Raw genomic sequence first — 22066 nt, forward strand, 5'->3', positions numbered from 1 at the left:
CAATCTCATTATCATTGGTCGCCAATTGTTGGAACTGAATGCATAACAATATCTCGAGTTTTGGTTCGTTACATAGATGTTACATCCATTGGAGAGGATATAGGCTCTTTTTTTTTATGTTCGGGCCGGTTCGTTCCTTTGTTCTCACGTTTATCCCTTAGGAGCCACATTGAGCTTTATACAATTAGCCTTGTCTTGGTTAGCTCCACTGTCCATATTGTGTTTGGAGAAAGGCAAAAATATAAAGGTGTGATTTTTGGATGGATTGTAAAATTTTGTGCTTGAATTGGTGGGGTCCCTTAAAAAAAACACAAAAACAAAAGGAAAAAAAAAAAGAAGAGAAGGGGCACCAATAGGTTTGAAAAGGAGGAATCGTTACGTTATGGTTGAAAAATGTTGAAAGATTGGAAGGACAGATAAGGTGGAATTGAGTTAATGTTAGGGGGCACACATTCCATGTTCGCCCCATTGAGTTGACTTATTTGACTTGCCTTTTTCTCCGACACTTGAATTTGTTTTACCCTAGCCTTGAAACATTTCCATTCACCTAACGCTACAACCGTAATTAAAGTCCTACTTGATCCTAAGGGTGATGGGAAGTGGATTGATGGATGTGAGAGAGAGAGAGTTCCAATGCTTCGTATTCTATTCATGAGATTGTGTGTCCACGATATAAAGCATTCTTTTCGTGTCATAGTGTGCGGAATATCTTGCTTTCCATTTACTTAACTTCCAAATTGCACACTTGGAGTTTATAATGCACCTTGTTTTGAGTGATTTCATTTATGAGTGCATAATGCAGTGAGAATTGAAGTCGAGGCTCGGTCTGGAAAGAGCAGTCGGTTATTGTTCACATGTGATCGAGGCCCATATTCACACACACTGAGCTTAGGTGCCACAGTTTATTTTTTGCATTGTTAGCGCTTGGAACTACGTTTGCCTTGCTATATCTTTGTGGTAGCTTTGTGTCCTCTGCTTGGCACAACAGGTTGTGGTCTCATGTTGAAAGGTTCCCTGTGTTTGTGGGTGTTCATTGCTGATAACTCTTGTACCTTCACGAGACTCAACTCGTCCTACCGGAGCACCCGGGGATTCAAATATCCTATCTTTCATTGTTTTAATTAGTTGTTTAGTTCTTTTCTTCACTAGGGACTAGTAAAGTGTAAGTTGGGGGCCATGATAGGTGTCGTTTAACCCCCTTAACTTGGGCTTTGTCGGTCCATTTTTAGTGTTATTTGATGAGGTTTAGCTGGTTTGTGGTATCTCAGGGCTTCCGGAGCATTTGAGGAGTATTTGGAGTAAGAATCAAGTGTTAAGGATGTTCCGATAAAGTCCGCGTCGAGAAGAGGAGCAAAAAGACAAAAGCTAGAAAGTTGGTCCGGACCTTAGTTGCAAGAACCTTCAACTATGCCCACATTTCTTCGACGGAAACGCGTTTCCGCGTTCCCGTCGAAGGAAACTCCAAGAAACTCGTCCCAATGACAACGGGAACTCGTTCCTTACCTATACGAGAACTTACACCCAAAAAACGGTTAAGAGACTTACGATTCAAGCTGTAATTGGTACCTTTAAAGTTGTTTTGTTCTTGTTGGTGTGCACATCTGATATTAACCTTCTAGAGTCATATTAATGCCATTTAACTTTTATGCCTACTTAATATGCACAAGAGCTCTATTGTGTAATCATGTGCTACAATAAAAATGTTGAAATATAACTAGAAACTTATAATTTTAATAGTAATATTTTATGTAGTAGAATAATATTTTTATATTAACATTTAACAATATAAATTTTCAAAATATATTTATAATTTTAATAATTTTTCCTAACCGCTCCCAATGGCGCTCCCACACTTCTATGATCATCCGCTCCCGCGCTCCCGCTTCGTGTAACTAAGGTCCGGACCAAGGGTTTGCTGGTCCGGATGATCAAGACTGGACATGAAGCTGAGCAATCTATTTTTCTGGTCCAGACGAGCCTATCCGTGGACCGGAGGCAGCAAACAAAAATTTTACATTTCGTTTTTAAGTGTTATTTTTGGGCCGAACTATAAAATGACCCAGTAGTTCATTGTTTAGGGTTACGTTCTTTTTAGCTAACGTAGAGAGGCAAGAGGAGGGATTTATCCACGAACTCCATGATTTCTTCAATCTCAAGCGTGTTCTTCTCCATGGCCAGCTAAACTCCTTGTCTAGGGGACGATGAAACTCCGCACCAAGTAACCTCTTTTATGCATAGGTTTTGGCTTATTATTCGGATCAATTGTAAGACTAAGAATCCTTCCCGTTTCAATTGAATGGGTTGATTTTAAACCTTTTTATCTATTGAGTAATTGTATTATGGATTTCAAATACCTAGTTTTGCAATGATTTCATGAATTGTGGTTGGAGTTCTGAGATAGATTATGCTCCCATAGGCGGCTAAACTCCACTCTAGGGCGTAAATGAAGCTCATCCTCCAAGTAACTTAATTAATGTACTCATTCTAGGTTTTTCTATTCAGATCTTGGTTGTATGACTCTAAGGCTTTTATCAAGTTGTTAATTCTTTCCATTAATAGTTTGTGTTTGGTTTTCTAGATTTCATACACATTCATACAACGGTTTAATTCTTCCCATAAATGTTTTGTTTTACTAAAAGTTGCCATGTCCCTTGCCGTGTCTGTGTCCCCTTTTTCTTGAAAATCTCCATGTCCTATATTTGAGTTCGTTCCCCCTACGTGTTCGTGTCCGTGATTGTGTTATATAGCATAACAGTACCTGTCCATATCCATCATAGCTTCTGCTTTTCAACATTGTCTTTCTTGTTTGTATTTTTTTAGTCTTCATTTTCAAAAATTAACAAATACAATGATAAATCAAGACAAGTTTTATGGAACACTTGGGAGGTCACCACCTAGGAGGGAGAGTTTTCATAAAGGTGCCATGTGGTTCATTTGCTTAGTATGTAGAGCAGAAAGATGGAAAAAAATTATTCCAAGAGAACTCGAGATTTATTTAATTTTCTTCGTTTCATCTGAAATGAAAGTGGTAAGAAAACAATAAGATCTATGGTACACATACTGACACACGCAGCAAAAGACGAAAAATAAGAAAGAAAAGTCGTGATGACTAACATTTCCATCAAGATTTTTAACGTTTCCCTCCAGGGTGAACACGACAAGCTACATAGTCAATAGGCAGTTAAAAGTCTTTTCACAGGTTTATAGAAGTGAAACATGTACCATTTGGAAATCACCTTGAAATTTTGCTCCCCACTTTCCTCACATACCATGGCAAAGCCAAACTAAAACTTTCATTGGATCCAGAAAGGCAGTAGTTGTAGTAGTAGTAGTAGTAGTAGTAGTAAAAGCTCCTACTTCAAAGGCAAGAGGGATCCCAAAAGCGAATCTCCCCTTCTACTGTTTCATAGACGCAGTCAGAGTCCTCAAAAAAGATTTTGGAAAGTATTTAAAGGGGCATTGTGGGCTGAGATGGAAAAATCATGCAGGATGATGGACGAACATTTCACCCCCACAACTCCCTCCTTATGTATCGGGAACGGACAAATTTACATCAAGTGAATTGCAGATTCGAAAACACTAATTTTCCATAGTTTCCGGGATTCTTTCAGCTTAAGATTGTGATTGATCAAGTGATCTATATTTACAGAAGACCCACCATTGAGGTGCACCAACAAAGAGCAACATAGGGAAATCATGCAGGATGATGGACGAACATTTCACCCCCACAACTCCCTCCTTATGTATCCGGAATGGACAAATTTACATCAAGTGAATTGCAGATTCGCTAATTTTGTAGATTTAAGATCCTTTTGCAAGTGTGGCCATTCATTTTGTAGATATACTTTTGTTATACTGGTGTTCACCGGTAGCATCCCCTTGATCCTTTTACCTTCACTTGTATTTAAAAACATCTTTCGATCAAGCAACAAAAAACTCTACTCCAGATGCAACAAGAGCTCAAAACAAGGTAACATTACTTTTTAAGTACGTACCTCCAGCACTTCATCAAACTCTACCAGGCTCTTTCTTATACCAAAAAAGTATTTCTCGGCATTAATTTGCAGACCCAAAAGCTGAAAGTTATGTAACATCACTAACGATCAAATAAAATAAAGTAATGATAACATGAACTTTAAAGGAAATAAAAGAACAAAGTGAGAACTCGTACCTGTTTTACTATTACACTACCTTCAATCGGTAACTCTTCATTATTATTGATTCTCGATATAAATTTCACAGCCCACTCAGTGTCATAACTAAACTTCTGAAATATCTCGTCTTGCAAGCTGTTAAATATATAAATATAAGCATAGGTATGTGCAAGTTCATTAGCTAATCCTCTCATCTCTGCATCAGCTAAAATATGGCAACCACCCAAAAGAAAGATCATAGGATTCAAAATCTCAGCTAATAACTAACTACGACGGCAGACTTATTAGCTTATGTAATCTCCTGTGGAAGGCTAATGAAGTGGCCTTTCTAGGTGGACAAATGTCCAGATGAATCATTACTATTGCCTATATAACTATAAGGCTAATTTACACTCAATTGGGGTTCTCCATGCAAGATTAATGCTGACTAGAGGCCGGGCACACACGATGCATGTGCTAATTGAATTTGACATAACATGCATAATATCTCCATGGTTATTGTTTGTTTCATCTGATTTTGATGAAACATGCAAAATCCGACTTGCAAACGCATTGCATGTGTCCCGAGTCTCCCAACCTCCAGTCAGCTATAATTTAGATACATCATCAAGTTCGAAACCACTCAATACCACTACCAATCTCTAAAAATTAATATAAAAATTCTTGAGCTATATTCTGCCAAAGGAAAGAATTCTGAAATTGCTAATTCCCTAATTCCAAAATAGCTTCTCTTTATTTCTTGGCCTTAGAGGTTAATACAGGCTTTCCTTCGATTTTAATTGGCTTACGATATTGGACGGTGGAATTGATCCCAAAATTGATTTGCTCTCACACAGACACTCTAAATTATATAAAAAAAAAAACTTTTACTATTAATTATTTGTATGGGTTTGCAGCAAAAAGATAAAGTAAAAATATCAATAAGAATTTCAACAATCAAATCTGTATAAAAAAACAATCAACATGTTCTACCACATCCAAAAGGAGGAAGGCTTAAAAAAATACTCCTAAAACTCAGTTGTACATAAAAGACAAACAAAGCTTCTTCTTTTTTGTGTGTGTGTTTCATGGTTTCATTTTCAATGCATAACCTCCTACTAATGGGAAGCAAAATATATTCTTATCTCTGGACAAATTTGAAAAAGATCAAGCAAAATAAGGAAGATATATTTCTCTTTCCTTCCACCCGTCTCACTGCTGGGTTTCTCTCAAAAAAATTAAAACTGAAGTCAATTTTGTTCTACTTATGGGTAGTCAATTTTGTTCTACTTATGGGTAAATAAACTGATTAAACTCTACTTCTATACACAGGAAAGCAAACTCATTAAAAATAAAAAATAAAGGAACTCACTTGTATGACATGGGTGCATGACCCATTTCCTTGCACTCATCCCATTCGCATATAAACTATGCAAAGCATATTTGCTCTTTCAAAAGGGTCTTCTTCAAACCAATCTCGATTTATCATTGTCATCTTTGCCGACAAGCGGAAAAAATGGTTGGGAATCATACAAAATTGGGTAACTGAAGCGGTTGAGTTTGATTTCGTAGATTGAAATGTCTTATTTAGCCTTGCAGTTATTGGAGAATAGAAGCCATGCAAATTGTAGAAACTACCTCAAGGGAGAGTCCTCACCAAAAGGTGCTCCCCCTTTATATATTAGAATAGATAGGGAAATAACCGGTGCATTTATTGCCCTGTCGCAAAGGCATTATCAGATATGCTTCTTTTCTTGTTAAGATTCAGTTCGTCACACCCAGTTCCTCAATCGCATTGTTGGATGGTTAGAGGGATATGGAATAAGTAGAAGGTATGGTGATATATGAATTGCAACCCATTTATGCTTGTGGCAACTTATATGGTTGGAGATGAGGTATTCGTTCTCAGAGGTTCCAATTGCCAATTTGAAAGTTGACTGACACGTTAGGCGCCTATTTTTAGGGGTTTCATTTTGGGCAATCCTTTCAAGAATTTTGACCAGAATTTTCAGTCTTATTGGCCTAGTTTTGATATTGTTTAATATACGTTAACAGGATAAGCAGGCTCAGGTTGCAACGCATGTGCAACTTTTGATGAGTCACTTGTTTCTGGTTCAAGGCACCAAAAGACAATAGGAAGGCCAAATAAGGATACAAATTGTGGTTATAAGGAAAGGACATGATTGCTCGAACTATAACAATGTATGTGGAGTTGAATAGAGCTAATTTGAGAATGAGGATCATACACTGACTACAAATAATTGGATGAAGGCTTCATGAGGATGTGCTTACTCCAAAATTAAATTAACAAAGTGCCTTTAATCATGCTATGAGCTATCTATAAGAGCCATTTATGTGTCAATTCTAAACAAGAATAGAGTCATACCTAACCATAAACCGTGTTGATCCAGGATCCCCTTGCCTACCTGCTCTGCCACGGAGCTTTGAAAAAGCATAACAAATTGCAGTTAGAAATATGTCTAACATGGAGCAATAAGAGAAGAACAAAAAATAATCTAATGAGAAAAACATGAAAACTAAAGCTTTAAATTCCAATTTATGGACTTTCTACTTATGGCAAAGAACATATTTGGGCAAAAAACTTGAAGAATACATCAAAACTCAGACGATGGAAATCAAAATTTGGGTCAAGGAACAACTACATCTTGGGAAATAACAATCGTCTCTGAGCACAATAAGACTTAAGGCAAAACTGACGAATCCTTTCAGAAGGATTTTACGTATACGATACGCTGAAGGTCAAAATAATCAACATAAATTGAACTGACACCTGTTCAGAAAAACACTCTTTCACAAACGTAAACAGTTGAGGTTGCCATCTGTAATAAGGAAACCAAAGCACAGGCAGACAACACAATCAGAACCCAAGTTTTTGCTGTTAAGTTTCTTGAACTTATCATAGTTATTCCACGGAAGGAGCGAAAATGTCTTATGCTAGTCCCATGTTCAACATTGACATTTCACATGGCTCACGATTGGAGAACCTTGGCCTCGATGAACTCTGATTATTTATTTCCCCACTATCTCAGCGCTCGAGCAAGTGGTAAAGAGAGTAAAGGATGCATCACATGTTGAGAGGCCATCATGGGAGTGGAGCAGATACTTGCAAGGCCTTAACTCGAATTTTTCATAAATCATCAGTTGAGAGGCCATCTCGGGCCTTTTGTTTTCTGGTAATCTCCTGTCGGGACCTTGCATATGGACTTCATTTAACTTGACTATTGTTTCATTTTGTCTTGAGAATGGAGGATATGCGACTTCATATTTGTAAAACATTTTTTGAGACCAAGTGTTCTGGAGAATTCCTAGTTACAAAAGAAGTGTCCAAAACTAGTTACGCTACATCTGTTGTGGGTTCGAGATAAGGTCTGCACCCAATTTGTCCCTCCCAAACACCCATAATGGGTACTAACTGAGGTGTACTTTTTATTTATGGGGGCAAGAAAAGGATAAGAAAACCGCAGAATAAATTCAGCTTATCACTTCGTCTTTTCCTTTGCCTCCAATAATCCTCAATCAAAACAAGCCAACTGGAATGGACAAATGACCTAAGGAGGAAAAAATACAGAAATGGTTTTTCGAAAGAGGTAAAGAATTAAACATTAAGTTGATCACAAATTTGCGGTCACAAAATACGTGATGGAATTCAAATAACCATGAATATTCCAGGCGATCGCAAAGCATCCACAAAAATGCATGAACAGTTTGTATTGTCAATGTTAGTGGTCAAGATGTTAATGAAGGACTGTTAGCATCCCGCTATTAATAATGAGGGAAAAGCAATTCTGAGGCATGGATGCTTATGCTTTGTTCTCTTTGTAACTTTAAAAGAATTTAAAAAAAAAAATTCTCTAGATTCTTCTTACTTTCAACATTTCTCTCTCTATCTCTCTCCACTTATTACCCCTACTATTTTTCAAAAAAAATTTAAAATTCCAATCCAAACAAAGCATTAGACACTCACATACAGGAAGGACAGTTTTTCAGAAGTCAACACAGAAATGCAAAATAGTGGCTCAAAAACTAGTGTATTATGTATTTGCACCTTCCCACCTGTGCAGTTACTCACCTGGTTGTCTATTCTCCGGGACTCATGCAACGAGGTCCCAATCACGTGAAGGCCCCCAAGCTTTTTCACTTCCCAACCTTCATTGGAACAATGTTCTTCACAATCCTTTAGAACCGAGTGGTAAGCCAGTGCTATTGATGGACAAAGTGGATGCATCTCAGACTGTTCTTCAACAAGCTTCAAAAGTTCTTCCTTTTCAGTTGACTGACCCATCTCCACAGACTCAGAAATAATTGATTTTGCTTGCTGATATGTATGGCTCTTACCCTTGCTTTTGCATACATATTTAGCTACATCATTTGTTTCAACCAAAGTTCTCACGATAAATAACAGGCAGATACATGTGGAAAAATCTAAAGAAAAATAACGATAAGCTGAGTAAAAAGAAAAGGGGAATGAACAACAAAAGTGATTTGAAAAATAGACTATATAGGCAACTAACAATTAAAAAGGACTTCAACAGTGAGATCACTGACCCATCAGTGCCGTCTTAGCTAGCAAAGCAAGTGAAGATGCTCTGACCTTTACCTTAGACATCACCTACACCGAAAGATTGGTAAGGAAACTGAATCTCTCTTAAACAACAAACAACAAGAAGATGTAGTTACCTTTTGTGAAATTGGTTCACCATCAACTTCAAAATCAGGATCTTCATGCGTCAAAAATGAAAAAAGGCTGTCCTCTATAATTTCCTTCGCAAGCATCTTAGAAAGGGGGAGAATGCAATGCATAAGAAAGAAAAAAGGTTAGTTTCTCATCACTGAAGCCATATCTGGAACATGGAAAAGTAAAAGTACATGTGGAGAAACTTAGATTAAATAAAAACGCAATCCGTACGAAATTTCCCTGATTAACAACTATTCCCTCCGGCCCAATTTGTTTGTTCATATTGAGGACCCAACTTAATAAGGCAACACAGTCACTGTAAACCAAAAATCTAAAATTTCCAACATATGCCCTTCCATTCAAATTAGACATGTCATTTCAATTCTTGAAAGAAGGGTAAAAGGGAAAACTCATAAAAACTTGTACTTCAGTTTTCTAAAACGGATAAACAATATAGGACATCAAAAAGTTAAAAAGGGGGCAAAAAAATGGGACGGAGGGAGTACAACTTAGTTTCCATTGGAGGATGGACCTCAGATCGCGATTTGATGGACTGTATGTCAATTCGCTTGAATACGCGAACTCAAATTCCACAAGTTGCGAATTGGTTCAAATCTATTCACCGATTAAAGTTCCAGCCAATAATAATGCAACACATGGCAAGTTTATTAATTGTTCCAGCAGTAAAATTTTTGCAATATGTCAAATCAATACTTTATGAACTTGGAATGATGTTCTCTCAGACAAGGACCCTAAACAATGTCTGCTAGGAATTGCCTAGAACTGCTACAAGTCATTATAAAAATAGTATTGGCAGTAGTTAAATTTGTAGGAGAAGGGAAAGTGAAGTCAAAATAACAAAACCACATTAAGTTCATTTCACTTTACAAAATTGTACATGGAGTTTTGTTCATTAAAACAATTAGTTACATGGATATGTACCCAATAACATACTAATGAACGCATGGATTGTCATAAAAATACAAAATGTCTACATTTTTGTGGAAGATCAGAGAAATTATAACTAAAAATTCTTGAAAAAGTTATGATCACTTAGAAATGTATAAGAAAACTTTCAAAATTTAAATATATAGTGAAAACACTCTCAAGCGCTCTCAACTACAGTTCTAAAAGTAGACGCTTTCACGCTCACACCCGCACACTTTATGTGACTTAGGGATGGACCTAAGGCATCTATCTAACTTAATCCTCACACTAACCTTTGGGTTTCCTCCCAATATTATATCAGTCCCCCTACCGGCCATGTTTGTGGCAATAGTAATGGAATTTTTCCGCCCTGCTTGAGCAACAATTTCAGCCTCCCTAGCAGCGTACTGGGGAAAAAACAACAGAAGCATGCTGGTTATGCAGTCACAAAAATTAGGAACATTAATGTATACCACCAAAATGACACAATTAATCCAAAATTCAAGGTTCTTCATAACTTGATTTTTAACAAACCTTGGGTCGTGCATTGAGAACATTGTGAGGGATTTTTCGTTCTCTCAGCAAATCAGACAAATATTCAGAATTCTCAACACTGCATTAAGAAAGTGACAGTATCGTACTTATTAGTTTGGGTACTTTTGGGGTCACTTTACAAATCCAATAAATATAGGTCTGCAAATATAAAGAGTAAAATAGTATAACCAAATAAGAGTACACCAATACTGAATAACTCCTGTAAAAAACTGCAGATAAGGATTCTCATTAGCCTAATAAGACAGGAAAATTCAAGCAAAGAGATGCAATATGGTGAGATTGAACATCGAAGTCTTCCATTGCAGATTCACATAACCATATCTTACTATAAAAAATAATGCTACTTGTATTCAAGACAAAGTGTTTTCTTAACCAGGAGACCATTGTTAGACGCCAGTACCCTCCATTCTTTGGTCATCGATGTTCCCATCAAGGAAAAAAAAGGTAGTACTTATAAAGACCTGAAGACGAGTTAAAAGAATATCATACTCTTGTCCCACACAGTAAACGTAATGAGATATCCATGAAAGTCTGCATAACCTTAAGGATCTACTAGGCACCCATCTCCCATGTATTATAATTTCTGCAGCGGTAGAAAACACTAGAATGCATAAAACTGCATTACTCTACGGCACATATTTTATACACACCCTGGAGGTGCTCCCGCTCAACGAATAGGTTCTTACTTATTAGGTCCAAACTAATCTACAAAAAGTTTTCAAGGTATAGTTATCAAGAAGAAGAAAATTGAACATGCACACACGCACACACGCAACACAAGCACGCAGTTTATCTGAAATGCAAGGATACAAAATACAAATACATGGAAGGTGGTCAAACAATAAGAAGACCAGTGAAAGTTCTGGCAGCAAATAACAAATTCAAAATGGACTGGAACAAGCAGCAGCAAACCTATCATAAAACCCAGAGAAAGGTTTTTAACCAAATTAACAAATTTAAAAGGACCGGAAGAAAAAATACCTAGTGGAACCAACTAAAACAGGACGGCCTAGTCCATACATGCTCTCAACTTCTTCACGAACATGTTCCCATTTCCCTCGTGCAGTCTAAGTTAGTACAGAGCCCAAAGCATATGCTAGGTCAGAAAAACTTGTATAAAAGGAACATAGAATTAGTTCTGACAAAGTTTAAATGCTGCACTCATACCGCAAAAGCTAGGGTGGGTAAATCATTACGAATATTTGGCAGATTTGTTGGCACTTCAACAACTGGGATCTGAAACATTTTCAAGAACTCATTCTCCTGCAACAATGGGAACGCAGAAACGAATGAGTCAGCAAGCACAATAACTAAACTAGTTAAACAGCATCTCAGAATAACCAGAGTCTACATACTTCAGTTTTTGCAGTCCCAGTCATCCCTGATAGCTTCGGATAAAGCTTAAATAGTGATTGATATGTGATTTGTGCCACAACAACTGAATCAGCCTAAAAAGTAAACAGATGATATGATTTCTTTCTCTGGATTTTTGAACATTTATGAAAGAATAAACCTTATAAAAAAAACAGTATATTAATCAAGATATACCTCAATTTTGAGACCTTCTTTAGCCTCTACAGCCTGATGAATACCCCCAGACCATCTCCTTTTCTCTTCTACTCTTCCAGTCAACTGCGGCAGGTTATTGCAGTCTTATAAGTTTTCCTTCTTTTTGAAAGGTCCAGGGTTTTATCACCAACAAGAATCTATACAATCACGCAGCCCCCAAAACACAGTTAAAACATATACCAGACTCTTTGTCAACATGAATGTTGCCAAAGTGCATTCTAATTGTCAAGACATAACAAACTAGAAACGTACTACTTGAGATAGCGAGTACATTAGGCAAGGTTAAAGGATCCTTTTTCTTATCAGAAGGTTTGAGGATCCTGCGACGAGACTAAATTTGTAAATACTAACGGCACACAAAAGTACCCCAGGCAAACTAAGAACGCAGTACTTGAAAGAGCGAGTACATTAGGCAAGGTTCAAGGATCCTTTTTCTAATCAGAACGCTTGAGGATCCTGCCACGAGATCAAATTTTATATAAATATTAAAGGCACACAAAAGTGACAGGGGATTGCTTTGCACCAAATTATATCAGGAAATTTGGATAATGTGACAACCCTAAAGAAGGATAGTCCCACAGCAATGTGTTACCAAAAAGAGTACTGGATATAAATTGAAACGCCCACGGTCTATTATCAACCTGGTATTGATCTTTTGGGCCACGTTTTCAGATCCTGTTTGTGCAGGTCGGTGGGCCAAACGAATATTGGGCAGCTAAGTTTTTCCCAGCAAACAAGTCCCAAACAAACACAAAATGGTTGAGAAGACCAGCCTCAAAGATTTCACCAAAGGAGATCCAACCATATAACAGAACCAGAACCAAAATCATGCACTAGCTAGACTCTCTTTTCTTTTGGGAGTTTCTAGATACAACTGCAAATTTACTGCATACAACCCATTTTTAAGCAAGAAATATTCGGACAAAAATGCCCTCAATGGAATTGACAAAAATACCCATAAATTTACAACATACAACCACATCCCCTCCTTCACACCAGCAACCCAACACCACCTCCATAACTGTCGCACCACCACCACCAAGTTCATGTTCTCCCACTTCTCTGTTCTGCATCTACATTCTTCTCCACCACGGCACCACCAGTTCATTCTCCCTCTTTTCTCTCTCTCTGTTCTCCCTTCTTCTCCATCTTCTTCTCCAATAACTCACCATCAGCAACCTGTTCACACAATCTGTTCCGACATTGCCAGATTCATGTCTGAAAGTTGGATGGATTTTCGAATTCATATATCTGAAAAGTACACAAATTTTCGGATATATATATATGAGTTCACTTCCTGTGAGGACTCCCTTACATAAGCTATGTAAGGACTTCTAATCTCACCCGTCCGTCATGGCAATAAGGACTCTAATCTCAGCCGTTCATCATGGCAATCATGGTCCGGATTTAAAATAAACTATTCTCGAGAATAGTCTAACTATTCTGGCAAATAGTTTATTTTAAATTCGAACCATCCACGTAGAACACTCAAACCTGACAAGATAGAAGTTGACATGCTCAAATCTGGTTCGAAATGTCCCCAATCAGTTGATTGGTGCTCGAAATCCCAAGTTGCCCGCAGATTAGGGTTCAAAGTCTTCAACCCAACTGGATTTCATATTTCGAAGATGTAGATTAGGATTCATCATGCTCAAATTAGCTGCAACGAGGCTCGAATCAGATAGAATAGCCTTCGAATCAGCAGATTAGTTTCCGATTGCCTTCGAATCAAAAGAATAGGCTACGAAAGAAGTCGATTCAGTAGAACCGAAGGTTGTACTGATGCGCTTTGAGGGTTTCGAGCTCTATCCGAGGTTGTACAGGCTAGATTTAGTGTTTTCAGGGTCTGGGTATGCTGCTTTTGGAGTCTTCCAATAGGTCACGAATGAGAGTTTAGGGCTCCGAATTGTTGATTTGGGTTGTGATTTGGGTCTAAGATAGTGCGAAACAGGGAGATCTAGTGAAAATGAGCTCCGGCGAGATTTTCCGGCGCCACCTTAGGGTTCCGGCAAGGTTTTCCGGCATGGATTAGGTTTCTGGTGATGTCTCCGGCGAGATTAATGATAAGTATCAAGCCTAGATGCTCTGATACCAAATGATGCAAACCAAATCAAGGATAGATTTCATATGAGTGATAAATCTCTCAAAGGGGAATACAAGGAGCAAAAGCTCTCAAATATCTATCTTCAATATATCAAAAGTTACCTAATGAGCACTCTAGATCCAACATCCTTTCCCAAAGGAAGTATTCAATAGGTTACAATCCAATATTCCATAAGTAATAAAGGAGAGAAGGATATAAATGTTATTACATTTATCCAAAGCCAAAAGATATATAAATGACGTTACATTTTCATCTCCAAAACATAATTTAAACAAGATAAATGGGTAACTCTTCAAATTGAGCTTTCAAAACAATTATTCTACCTCCACACCCAACTACACACACAAACACACATAATGCATATGTGGCGTGTCCACATTTCTCTCCACCAATCACCTACCTTCACTCATGTTAAGTAATCTTCAATTTACTAGAACAAATAAAAGAAAGCTCAAAGCAGGTACTTTAAACAAGAATGGTCGTTTTCATGTGAATACAAGGAACCAAAGGGGGAGAAAATATAACACCCAATCCTAGAATCCAACAATATGAAGAATAGGGAAATGGTAAACGAGAGGCATTGATATCTGCCCTTGAGGACGAAAGAGAGTCAGCTTTTCAAGGGGAGAGAGAGAGAGAGAGGGAGAGAGACATTGTTCGGAGAGAGAATGAGGAAGACGATGGGGGGTTTTCTTTTTCTTTTTTTGTTTTCCATTTTGTTTCACTGAGTTAATGTGGTGGGTCCCAATGTGAAGACACCACATATGCATTATGTGTGTCTGTGTGTGTAGTTGGGTGTGGAGAGAGAATAATTGCTTTCCAAATGTCCAGTAATGCACTTCAAGCACTCCATATCATTAACTTTGATTTGTACCTGAAAATGGAAGGGTTGGGCACACACTTGCCCAGTAGAGAAATCTCCAACAAACTCTAAATGCATATGAGATGGCATGTGCAAAGGAAACGTAACATGAGCAAAGCCATTTTGAGTAAAATGAGAATAAACGGCACCAGTGTACATGCGAAACCAAAGAACTCACACACACAATCGTTTCTAAAACATTTCCTCGTTAACCGTAATTTCTTTAGCAACTTTCCGTTTTAACACCAATACATCATGGATTCATGAGTGATACCTAGCAACACACCCGAAGGTGGACCTAGTGAAATACATAGCTACACACCTGAAGGTGGACCTAGTGGTAATCCGGGCATTTTGGACCCCGTGGCGTCCTTTGGCTAAAGATAAGAGCTTGTGAAGCACGTTCCTAACGACACACCCGAAGGTGGACCTAGTGACATAACTCTCCATGTATTGGGTATCAACGTTCCAATTTCAAAAGAAAATCAACCATTACACTTCACTAGTTCTCATTTCTCAATAAATTTGTCATCAAAAATCGATTTATTGCATCACAATGTGTGAGATATATTGATGATCTCAATCCCATGAATATACATAAAACCCCCCAATTTACAAGAACCACGGCCTTAAAATCCACGCAACAGTAATTTTACAAAATCTGCTGGTGCTTACCGATGGGAAAAACAAGGACTTCGGTTCTGGAAGGCAACCTGTAGAGCCCAAAACAAGGTACCGATAGGAAGAAAAACATGGTACTGGTAGGGAAAGTCAAGAGTTTCAGTTCTGGCGTCTGGCTACTGGTAGGACCGAAGATGCGGTACCGATAGCGACTGGGTTTTAAAAAATGCGATACGCGATTTAGACTTCGCAGATTTTCACCCAATCAAGGAAATGGAAGATCAAACACCAATTAAACACCAAATCATCACATAAACATGTAGAGAGAGAGAGAGAAAGAAGAAATCCCTACCAAGTGGGTTGTGAGCAAAACCCCAAACAACCCAAGCTTGATTCTTGAAACCCACCGAGAAAAACTCTCTTCAAGCTTGATCACACAATTTCCAAGTTCTTGATTGCTAGAATATGATGAAATAAGGGTAGATTTTCATGGGTTTGAGGTATTTGAGAGAGATCCAAGAGGGTGAGAGAGAGAGTGAACCATGGGAGAGAGAACGAGAAGAGAGAGAGAGAGAGAGACGTATCAGGGGAAGAAAAGAAAAAAGGTAAAGTGGATTTTCCTATGGAACTTATAAGGGTACAAATCACACCACACACCCCTCAACCACAAAGGCACTTCATCAACTCCCACAATTAACATGCAATTACACAATAACCCCAAAACATTATCCACAATAAAAGGCTCATTCACATATCAACATTAAAAGTAAAAGAAATAATCTATGGGTCTCTCTACATGGCATATATTAATGATATAGTATGTATCGAACATATTCATTCAAAAGTCAAAAAAGGTACTCTCTGATCAAATTAACATTAATACTATGAGGATACAAATCAATGGTCTGTATTATGTATATAACTTTACATGAACTATTTTTCTATGGAAATTTTCAATTGGACAAAGGTATAAGAATTATATTGTAAGCACCTGATGTGTTCTTAGCATGCCCCAATAGTATCCCCAACGTGTCCTAGAGGATCCAAAATGTATCCGACTAAAAGAACTAGAATAAGACATATTTAGGCATGTCCAACATGTGTCCAGAAAGTGTTGTGTGTACGTGAGGCTGGTGGACATGTTCATGCTTCTCAAAGTAGCAGTTGACATGGTTCATCATACACCAGACTCGCTTCTTAATACCAAGTGATAGGCCAACGGATACGACAAAACAAAGCTCAATTGTTACTCCATCTTCTTTTGCTACCAACATGAATAGTACAATAACATCGTCACTTTGTCGCTACAGCAAAAACCAACAATGTAGGGGTATGTGTTGTCTTCTTCTAAATCACTACCGTCAAACTACTAGATTACAACCACTGAATTTTTTGCATTTTGTTATACAATTATTTAGTTTTCTATATTGTTAGCAGGGTGCTATTACCAACCCAAGGAGGAAGGAGACTTTGTGTAAAGACCCTTGCTTATTTTTAATTTATTTTATTTGGTAATGTTATTACGTGTTATTTTTATAAAAATAAATAAAAATTGGTAGTCATGGGGGCATTAGTGTTATAACTTGTAAGATGTAACATGTTAGAAGGTGGAGCAAGAGTCAACAATGAGTTCCCTATTTATTTTTTTATTTTTTTCGTTCTTCTCTCTCTTTCTTGCATCTCTCTCTCTCACCAACCCTACAAACCCCAAAACTACAACCCCAAAATTGAAGGCCAAGATTCACAAATCTCGAAAAAATGGCAAGAGGAAGCACAACCTACGCAGAGAGGGCTACGTATCAATCCCAACAAAGTGGCATCCAGACAATTTTGGGTTTGCAAGCATTTCGGGATATTGCTCTTTGAGATAGGATTTATGCTAAATGAGTAAATATGGATGTGTATATGCATTGGCGTACTCTTTTTTGCTCTTGTTAGACTAATCAAATTATAGACTAAGTCCTAGTTGAGGTGTTGGGTTTGTTGGCTATACATGAGTTTTGGTTAGAGTTTTTGTATTGTGATTCATGCTTATAAATAAGATTGTACTACATTTGGTATATTTTACCTTACAAGTATGGGGTTCACTTTCAAAGTGAAAGTTATGAATTTGAATAGATACTAGAATGAGCTAGTTTCTTATGCATACCACATGTTTGATGAAAGACTAATAACTTAGATGGGCATTCTTTTATACATAGTAAGTTTTCCCGTTGTATAATTAGTAAACTTGTTAAAAGAATTTCTTGATTTATGATTATGTATACTTGCTAAGTATATGTTTATGGTTGGATCAATTATTTTATTGTGGAGACTACATTGAATACATTCTATATTGACGGAGTGAGTTATTCAATGAATTTGGGTGATTTTATTTGATTTGGACTTTAAGGTCAAGTATTGAGACATTTCGGATTGCTATTTTTGTAATTTTGAGTTGGGTCACTGGAGAACTTTGGTCAATTGTGACACTGTCAGTGAAAGTCCGCAAACCTGCGTGGGGTAGGTTACTTTGCTTTCGGGTTAGTAGCCCTTAAAGTGCATGTGTGCTAGAGACGTCTAGTACGGTTTGGGGTGATTGAATCAGTGAGCAACTCATATAACTTGATGTCTTGGTGTTGAGTAAATTTAATATTCAATTTGGTTGGCTATTATACTATGGGCAGTGTTATTTTCCGTATCGACATTTATGGGTTGTTTGTTATATTCATTGATTTGAGTTGGCAGTTTAATAGCATTCTTTTGATTATTTAGAAATAAAGGGAAGAAAAAAAAGAGACTTAACATTATGGACGGATTATTTTCGCTATTTTTGAGTTGACATTTGTTTGGTGGTTTAATAACTCTATTTTGAACATTAAAGGGAAAGAAAGCATGAAAAACTTTTCAATACAATTGTATAAAAAAGAAAAGGTACATAATTTTGTACATCAGTCTTTACATATTCATATCAATTCGTTTCGCGTATTTCCTGTAGAAGCTTTGGCTCATTTATGGTTAACTCAATTTTTCAGGTAAAGTGGTGATCCGAAGGCATAGTAATCTTGGAGTTGTTCATATTTAGAAAGGCTTAATTGATATGCTTCTTTCTCATTAATTTTGTTGTAAGCCTTGGAGGTCTAGTGACTTGGCGTTCTTTAGGGGTTTGTAACAAGTTGAATAGCATATTTTGACCCTCTTGATCATGCATACTTGAAATATGAATTTCTTTTATCCTCTAATTTATGTTACCTTGGTTGTAAGGCCTAAGGCCATGGAGTTTAATAGTCTATGTCGTCATAGAAATAGTTCTAGTTGAGATGGTCTCTATAGATAAATGTATTTTTTTAATTTTTTTTGTTGAAGAGGCTATAAATCTCATTGTTGCTATTTTAAAATGACAAGGTGTTGTAATCGAATTTGACTGTGGATAGTCTTTCAAAAACCAACACCCTCTTTCAAAAAAAAATTATAAAAACTTGTCACCTATGGGAACGATTTGAACAGATTATGTATTATTCGGTGACCCAATAAATAGATATTAGTCTTTATAATTGTATTGGTTACTTATCCTTAAATCACATGCTCGAGTCTTGTGAGATTTCGGGGTGACAATTTGCATGGAATATTTAGGTACCTATAGGTGTTATCCACAAATTAAGGGTCCTCATGGCACCACCACCTGAACACATAGTTCCAACCTTGCTAGAGATGATGCTTGAGACAAGATGTGACTTTTGTACATTCACAAAGCCCACTTTCCTAGGTTAAGGCTTTGTTTGGAACCTATGGAAAGGAAAGGAAAGGAAAAGAAAAATCATCACCTTGTTTGGTTTAGAAAGAAAGTGCGAGGAAAATAAGAAAACTAAGTTTTGAGCACAGTACATTTATCTCACCATTTTCCTCACAATTTTCTTCTTAACCATTTTCCTTTATTTTCCTTTCCTTTCCACAAGTTCCAAACAGACCCTAAGAAAGTATTATACACATGCATACTGCTGTGGAAAAGTATTGTTTTGTTGTGAAAAGTATGATTCATTCATTCCTGTCCAATAAAAAGTAAAACCACACATGAAAATAAAAATAAATCAAGTATTCCACGATTAAAGCAATATGAAGTGAAAACCATACGAAATTCTTATAATACCTCATTGATAATGAAAACCTTCCCATTTCTTACAATATATTCCACATCCCGCCGATAGAACTCTTTAGCCTTCAAAGCATTCATAACAAATCTGAAATATTTTAGAGGAACTAATAAAGTTGGAAAGCCAACAAATCGAAAAGAAACAAGAAGCAAGTAGAGTGGAGTGGTGCCCAGTAGTAGGCACCATGTACTCGTATGCATTTGATTGGGGTTCAAACCTCACTAACTACAACAACTAACACTACTAACTTTCACCTAGCAAAAAAAAAAAAACAAGGTCTGGAAATGATACTATGTTGAGGAGAGAAGTTCAATACCCTAAAAGCAATAACAGATATGTGCTCAATGTGCATAGACTGTTTATCAATGGCAAACTCAAAAGAAAAGTAGTAGAGATTGCCCAAATGATGATAACGTGAACAATAAGGAGAAGAGTAGGGGGAAACCTAACTGATGGTCCTTGAACGAACATTATGAAAAGTAACATGGCAAAACGGAAAGATATTTGGAAGCAAGTTGCAGATAATTATTGACCGGTCTCATAAATACTGTCAATCACCACTAACAATATTACTACACAATAACAAAAATAGGAAACTGTAATTCACCTAGCCCAAGGATCATTTTCATCCCATAGATCGCTTGTCTCTAGAGCCATCTCAGCCAACGCAATTCCTTGTTCAGTCAACTCCACTGAATTATCCTTGAGCTCTACAGTGTAATGCTATTAACACAATTGAAAAAACAAAGCAGATCAGTCTCGTTGCACAGAATCATGTTTGATTATTGCGTAATTGGAAAGCAAAGCAAAGCAAATTAGTCTTGTAGGATAGACTGATATTTCCCTACCTAAAAGGCAGTTTTGGTTTTAAAATCGAAATAAACGGCTAATTTGGATTGAGTTTGGTATAATAAGGAAATACTCTCACCGAACCAAACCCAAAACAGATTTTGATAATCCTTTAGGGCATCTCCCATTCACCTCTATTCCTCCAAAATAGAGGATGGATGTGACACATTGAGGAGAGATTTTGTAATTTATTCATTTTTTTCTTCATTTTTTGTACTTCTTGGGAGAATCTTTGAGGGACCCATCGTCCTTTTTAGAGTTTGGAGGGATTTTGCACTCCAAATTTACTTTTGGTTCTCTATTTTTAGAGGACCAATTTTACTTTTGGAAGACCAAACTCTAAAAAAGACGGTGGGTCGCTAAAAGATTCTCCCAAAAAGTACAAAAAGTGAAGAAAAAATGGAGTAAATTACAAAATCTCTCCCTCAATGTGTCACATCCATCTATTTTGGAGGAATAGAGGTGGATTGTAGATGCCCTTATGGCTTCTTAAACTATACACCTATATACGTACCCAACGTTGTAATTTCAAGTGTCTATTTAGTATTTTCTATAGACGATTCCCCTCCTCTCCTAATTCCTCTCAAGTCCTCACGTATCTCGACAGTCTCAGTATGAAAACTCCAAAACCATTCATTCATTGCTATATATAGGCAGCATACAATCACAGCCTCCTCTGACCCTATGTCTTGGGTACAGTGCGGTTCAGGTAAAAACACAGGGCTATAAATACCGTACTGTACTGGGCAGTACGGCCTGGTAGCTACCGTTTTGGAAGGAATCTGGTACTATACATAGCTAATTCTGTTTCAGTGATTTTCTCGGTCAGTCCAGCTTTAGTCTCGGACTCGTTTTGTCTCAGTCAAGTACCGGTAGCTTACTGCTGTAGATTGGTGGGTTTCTCTATCCCAGATAACTTACTGCTGTAGATTGTATGTAAAGCTGCAAAAAGTCACTTTCCCTTGCATCAAATGGATCATAAAGCTGATGTGCTCTAATTTTGGAGTAATTATTCAATGCCCCTGGGCCACCATGTGGCGGTGCCCCAAACTCCTCTACCACATTTGTATGGGCTCCACACATTTCGTGGTGGGGAGTGGGGACCACACAAATGTGTGGTGGAGAAAGAGTTTGGGGCACCGGGTGGTAGTGCCCTAGGGGCATTGAATAATTTTACCTAATTTTGTAAGCATTGTGGGATAACATGCAGTATTTTTTTTAGTTTCTTCATATATTTGCACTATTATTGTTTTACCCATCCATTCACTCATTAGCCCAGTAATATGTGCATGACTACACTATTCTCCAATTCTTAGATATAGCTAAAAAGAATTTTATTTTTTTATATCAAATTGAGTATTGTACTACCATTAATAAACATGTAATATTTATAGTGGTAAATCTGAAAAAGATATCCGAAATTTTACCAGTACCGGCACATACCGTACTAGTAAAAAAATCGGTACCCTATCCGGTACGGTACTCAGAACCTTGGTATAAACCAAACCCCACATGATTTGGTTATGACACATTGAAAACCACACCCGTCGGGTATCGGAACGGGTTTGGGTGGACGTAAACACTCAGGTTCGAGTATGGTACGTAAAACCAGGACTGAAT

General features: G+C 37.3%; 1 protein-coding gene across 7 annotated transcripts in view; it reads right to left on the reverse strand.

Moving 5' to 3' along the window:
* LOC131330167 (protein translocase subunit SECA2, chloroplastic) overlaps window positions 1-22066 on the reverse strand; it is a 47146-nt gene that overhangs the window by 15121 nt on the left and 9959 nt on the right. For all 7 annotated transcript variants that reach the window (XR_009200989.1, XR_009200988.1, XM_058363663.1 and 4 more), the window contains 14 exons: window positions 20205-20320; window positions 19594-19684; window positions 11860-11943; window positions 11667-11759; window positions 11479-11574; window positions 11293-11378; window positions 10291-10369; window positions 10050-10163; window positions 8832-8927; window positions 8700-8763; window positions 8224-8513; window positions 6520-6575; window positions 4172-4289; window positions 3996-4076 (listed from right to left, as the gene is read on the reverse strand). Coding sequence is in view for 5 of the 7 variants with exons in the window: in XM_058363663.1 (XP_058219646.1) it covers window positions 3996-4076; window positions 4172-4289; window positions 6520-6575; window positions 8224-8513; window positions 8700-8763; window positions 8832-8927; window positions 10050-10163; window positions 10291-10369; window positions 11293-11378; window positions 11479-11574; window positions 11667-11759; window positions 11860-11943; window positions 19594-19684; window positions 20205-20320 (1464 nt within the window). In the remaining 2 variants the exon portion in view is untranslated. The remainder of the gene's footprint in view (window positions 1-3995; window positions 4077-4171; window positions 4290-6519; window positions 6576-8223; window positions 8514-8699; window positions 8764-8831; window positions 8928-10049; window positions 10164-10290; window positions 10370-11292; window positions 11379-11478; window positions 11575-11666; window positions 11760-11859; window positions 11944-19593; window positions 19685-20204; window positions 20321-22066) is intronic.

The sequence above is a fragment of the Rhododendron vialii genome, chromosome 6a (genome assembly GCF_030253575.1).
Source record: "Rhododendron vialii isolate Sample 1 chromosome 6a, ASM3025357v1".
Taxonomy (NCBI): Eukaryota; Viridiplantae; Streptophyta; class Magnoliopsida; order Ericales; family Ericaceae; genus Rhododendron; species Rhododendron vialii.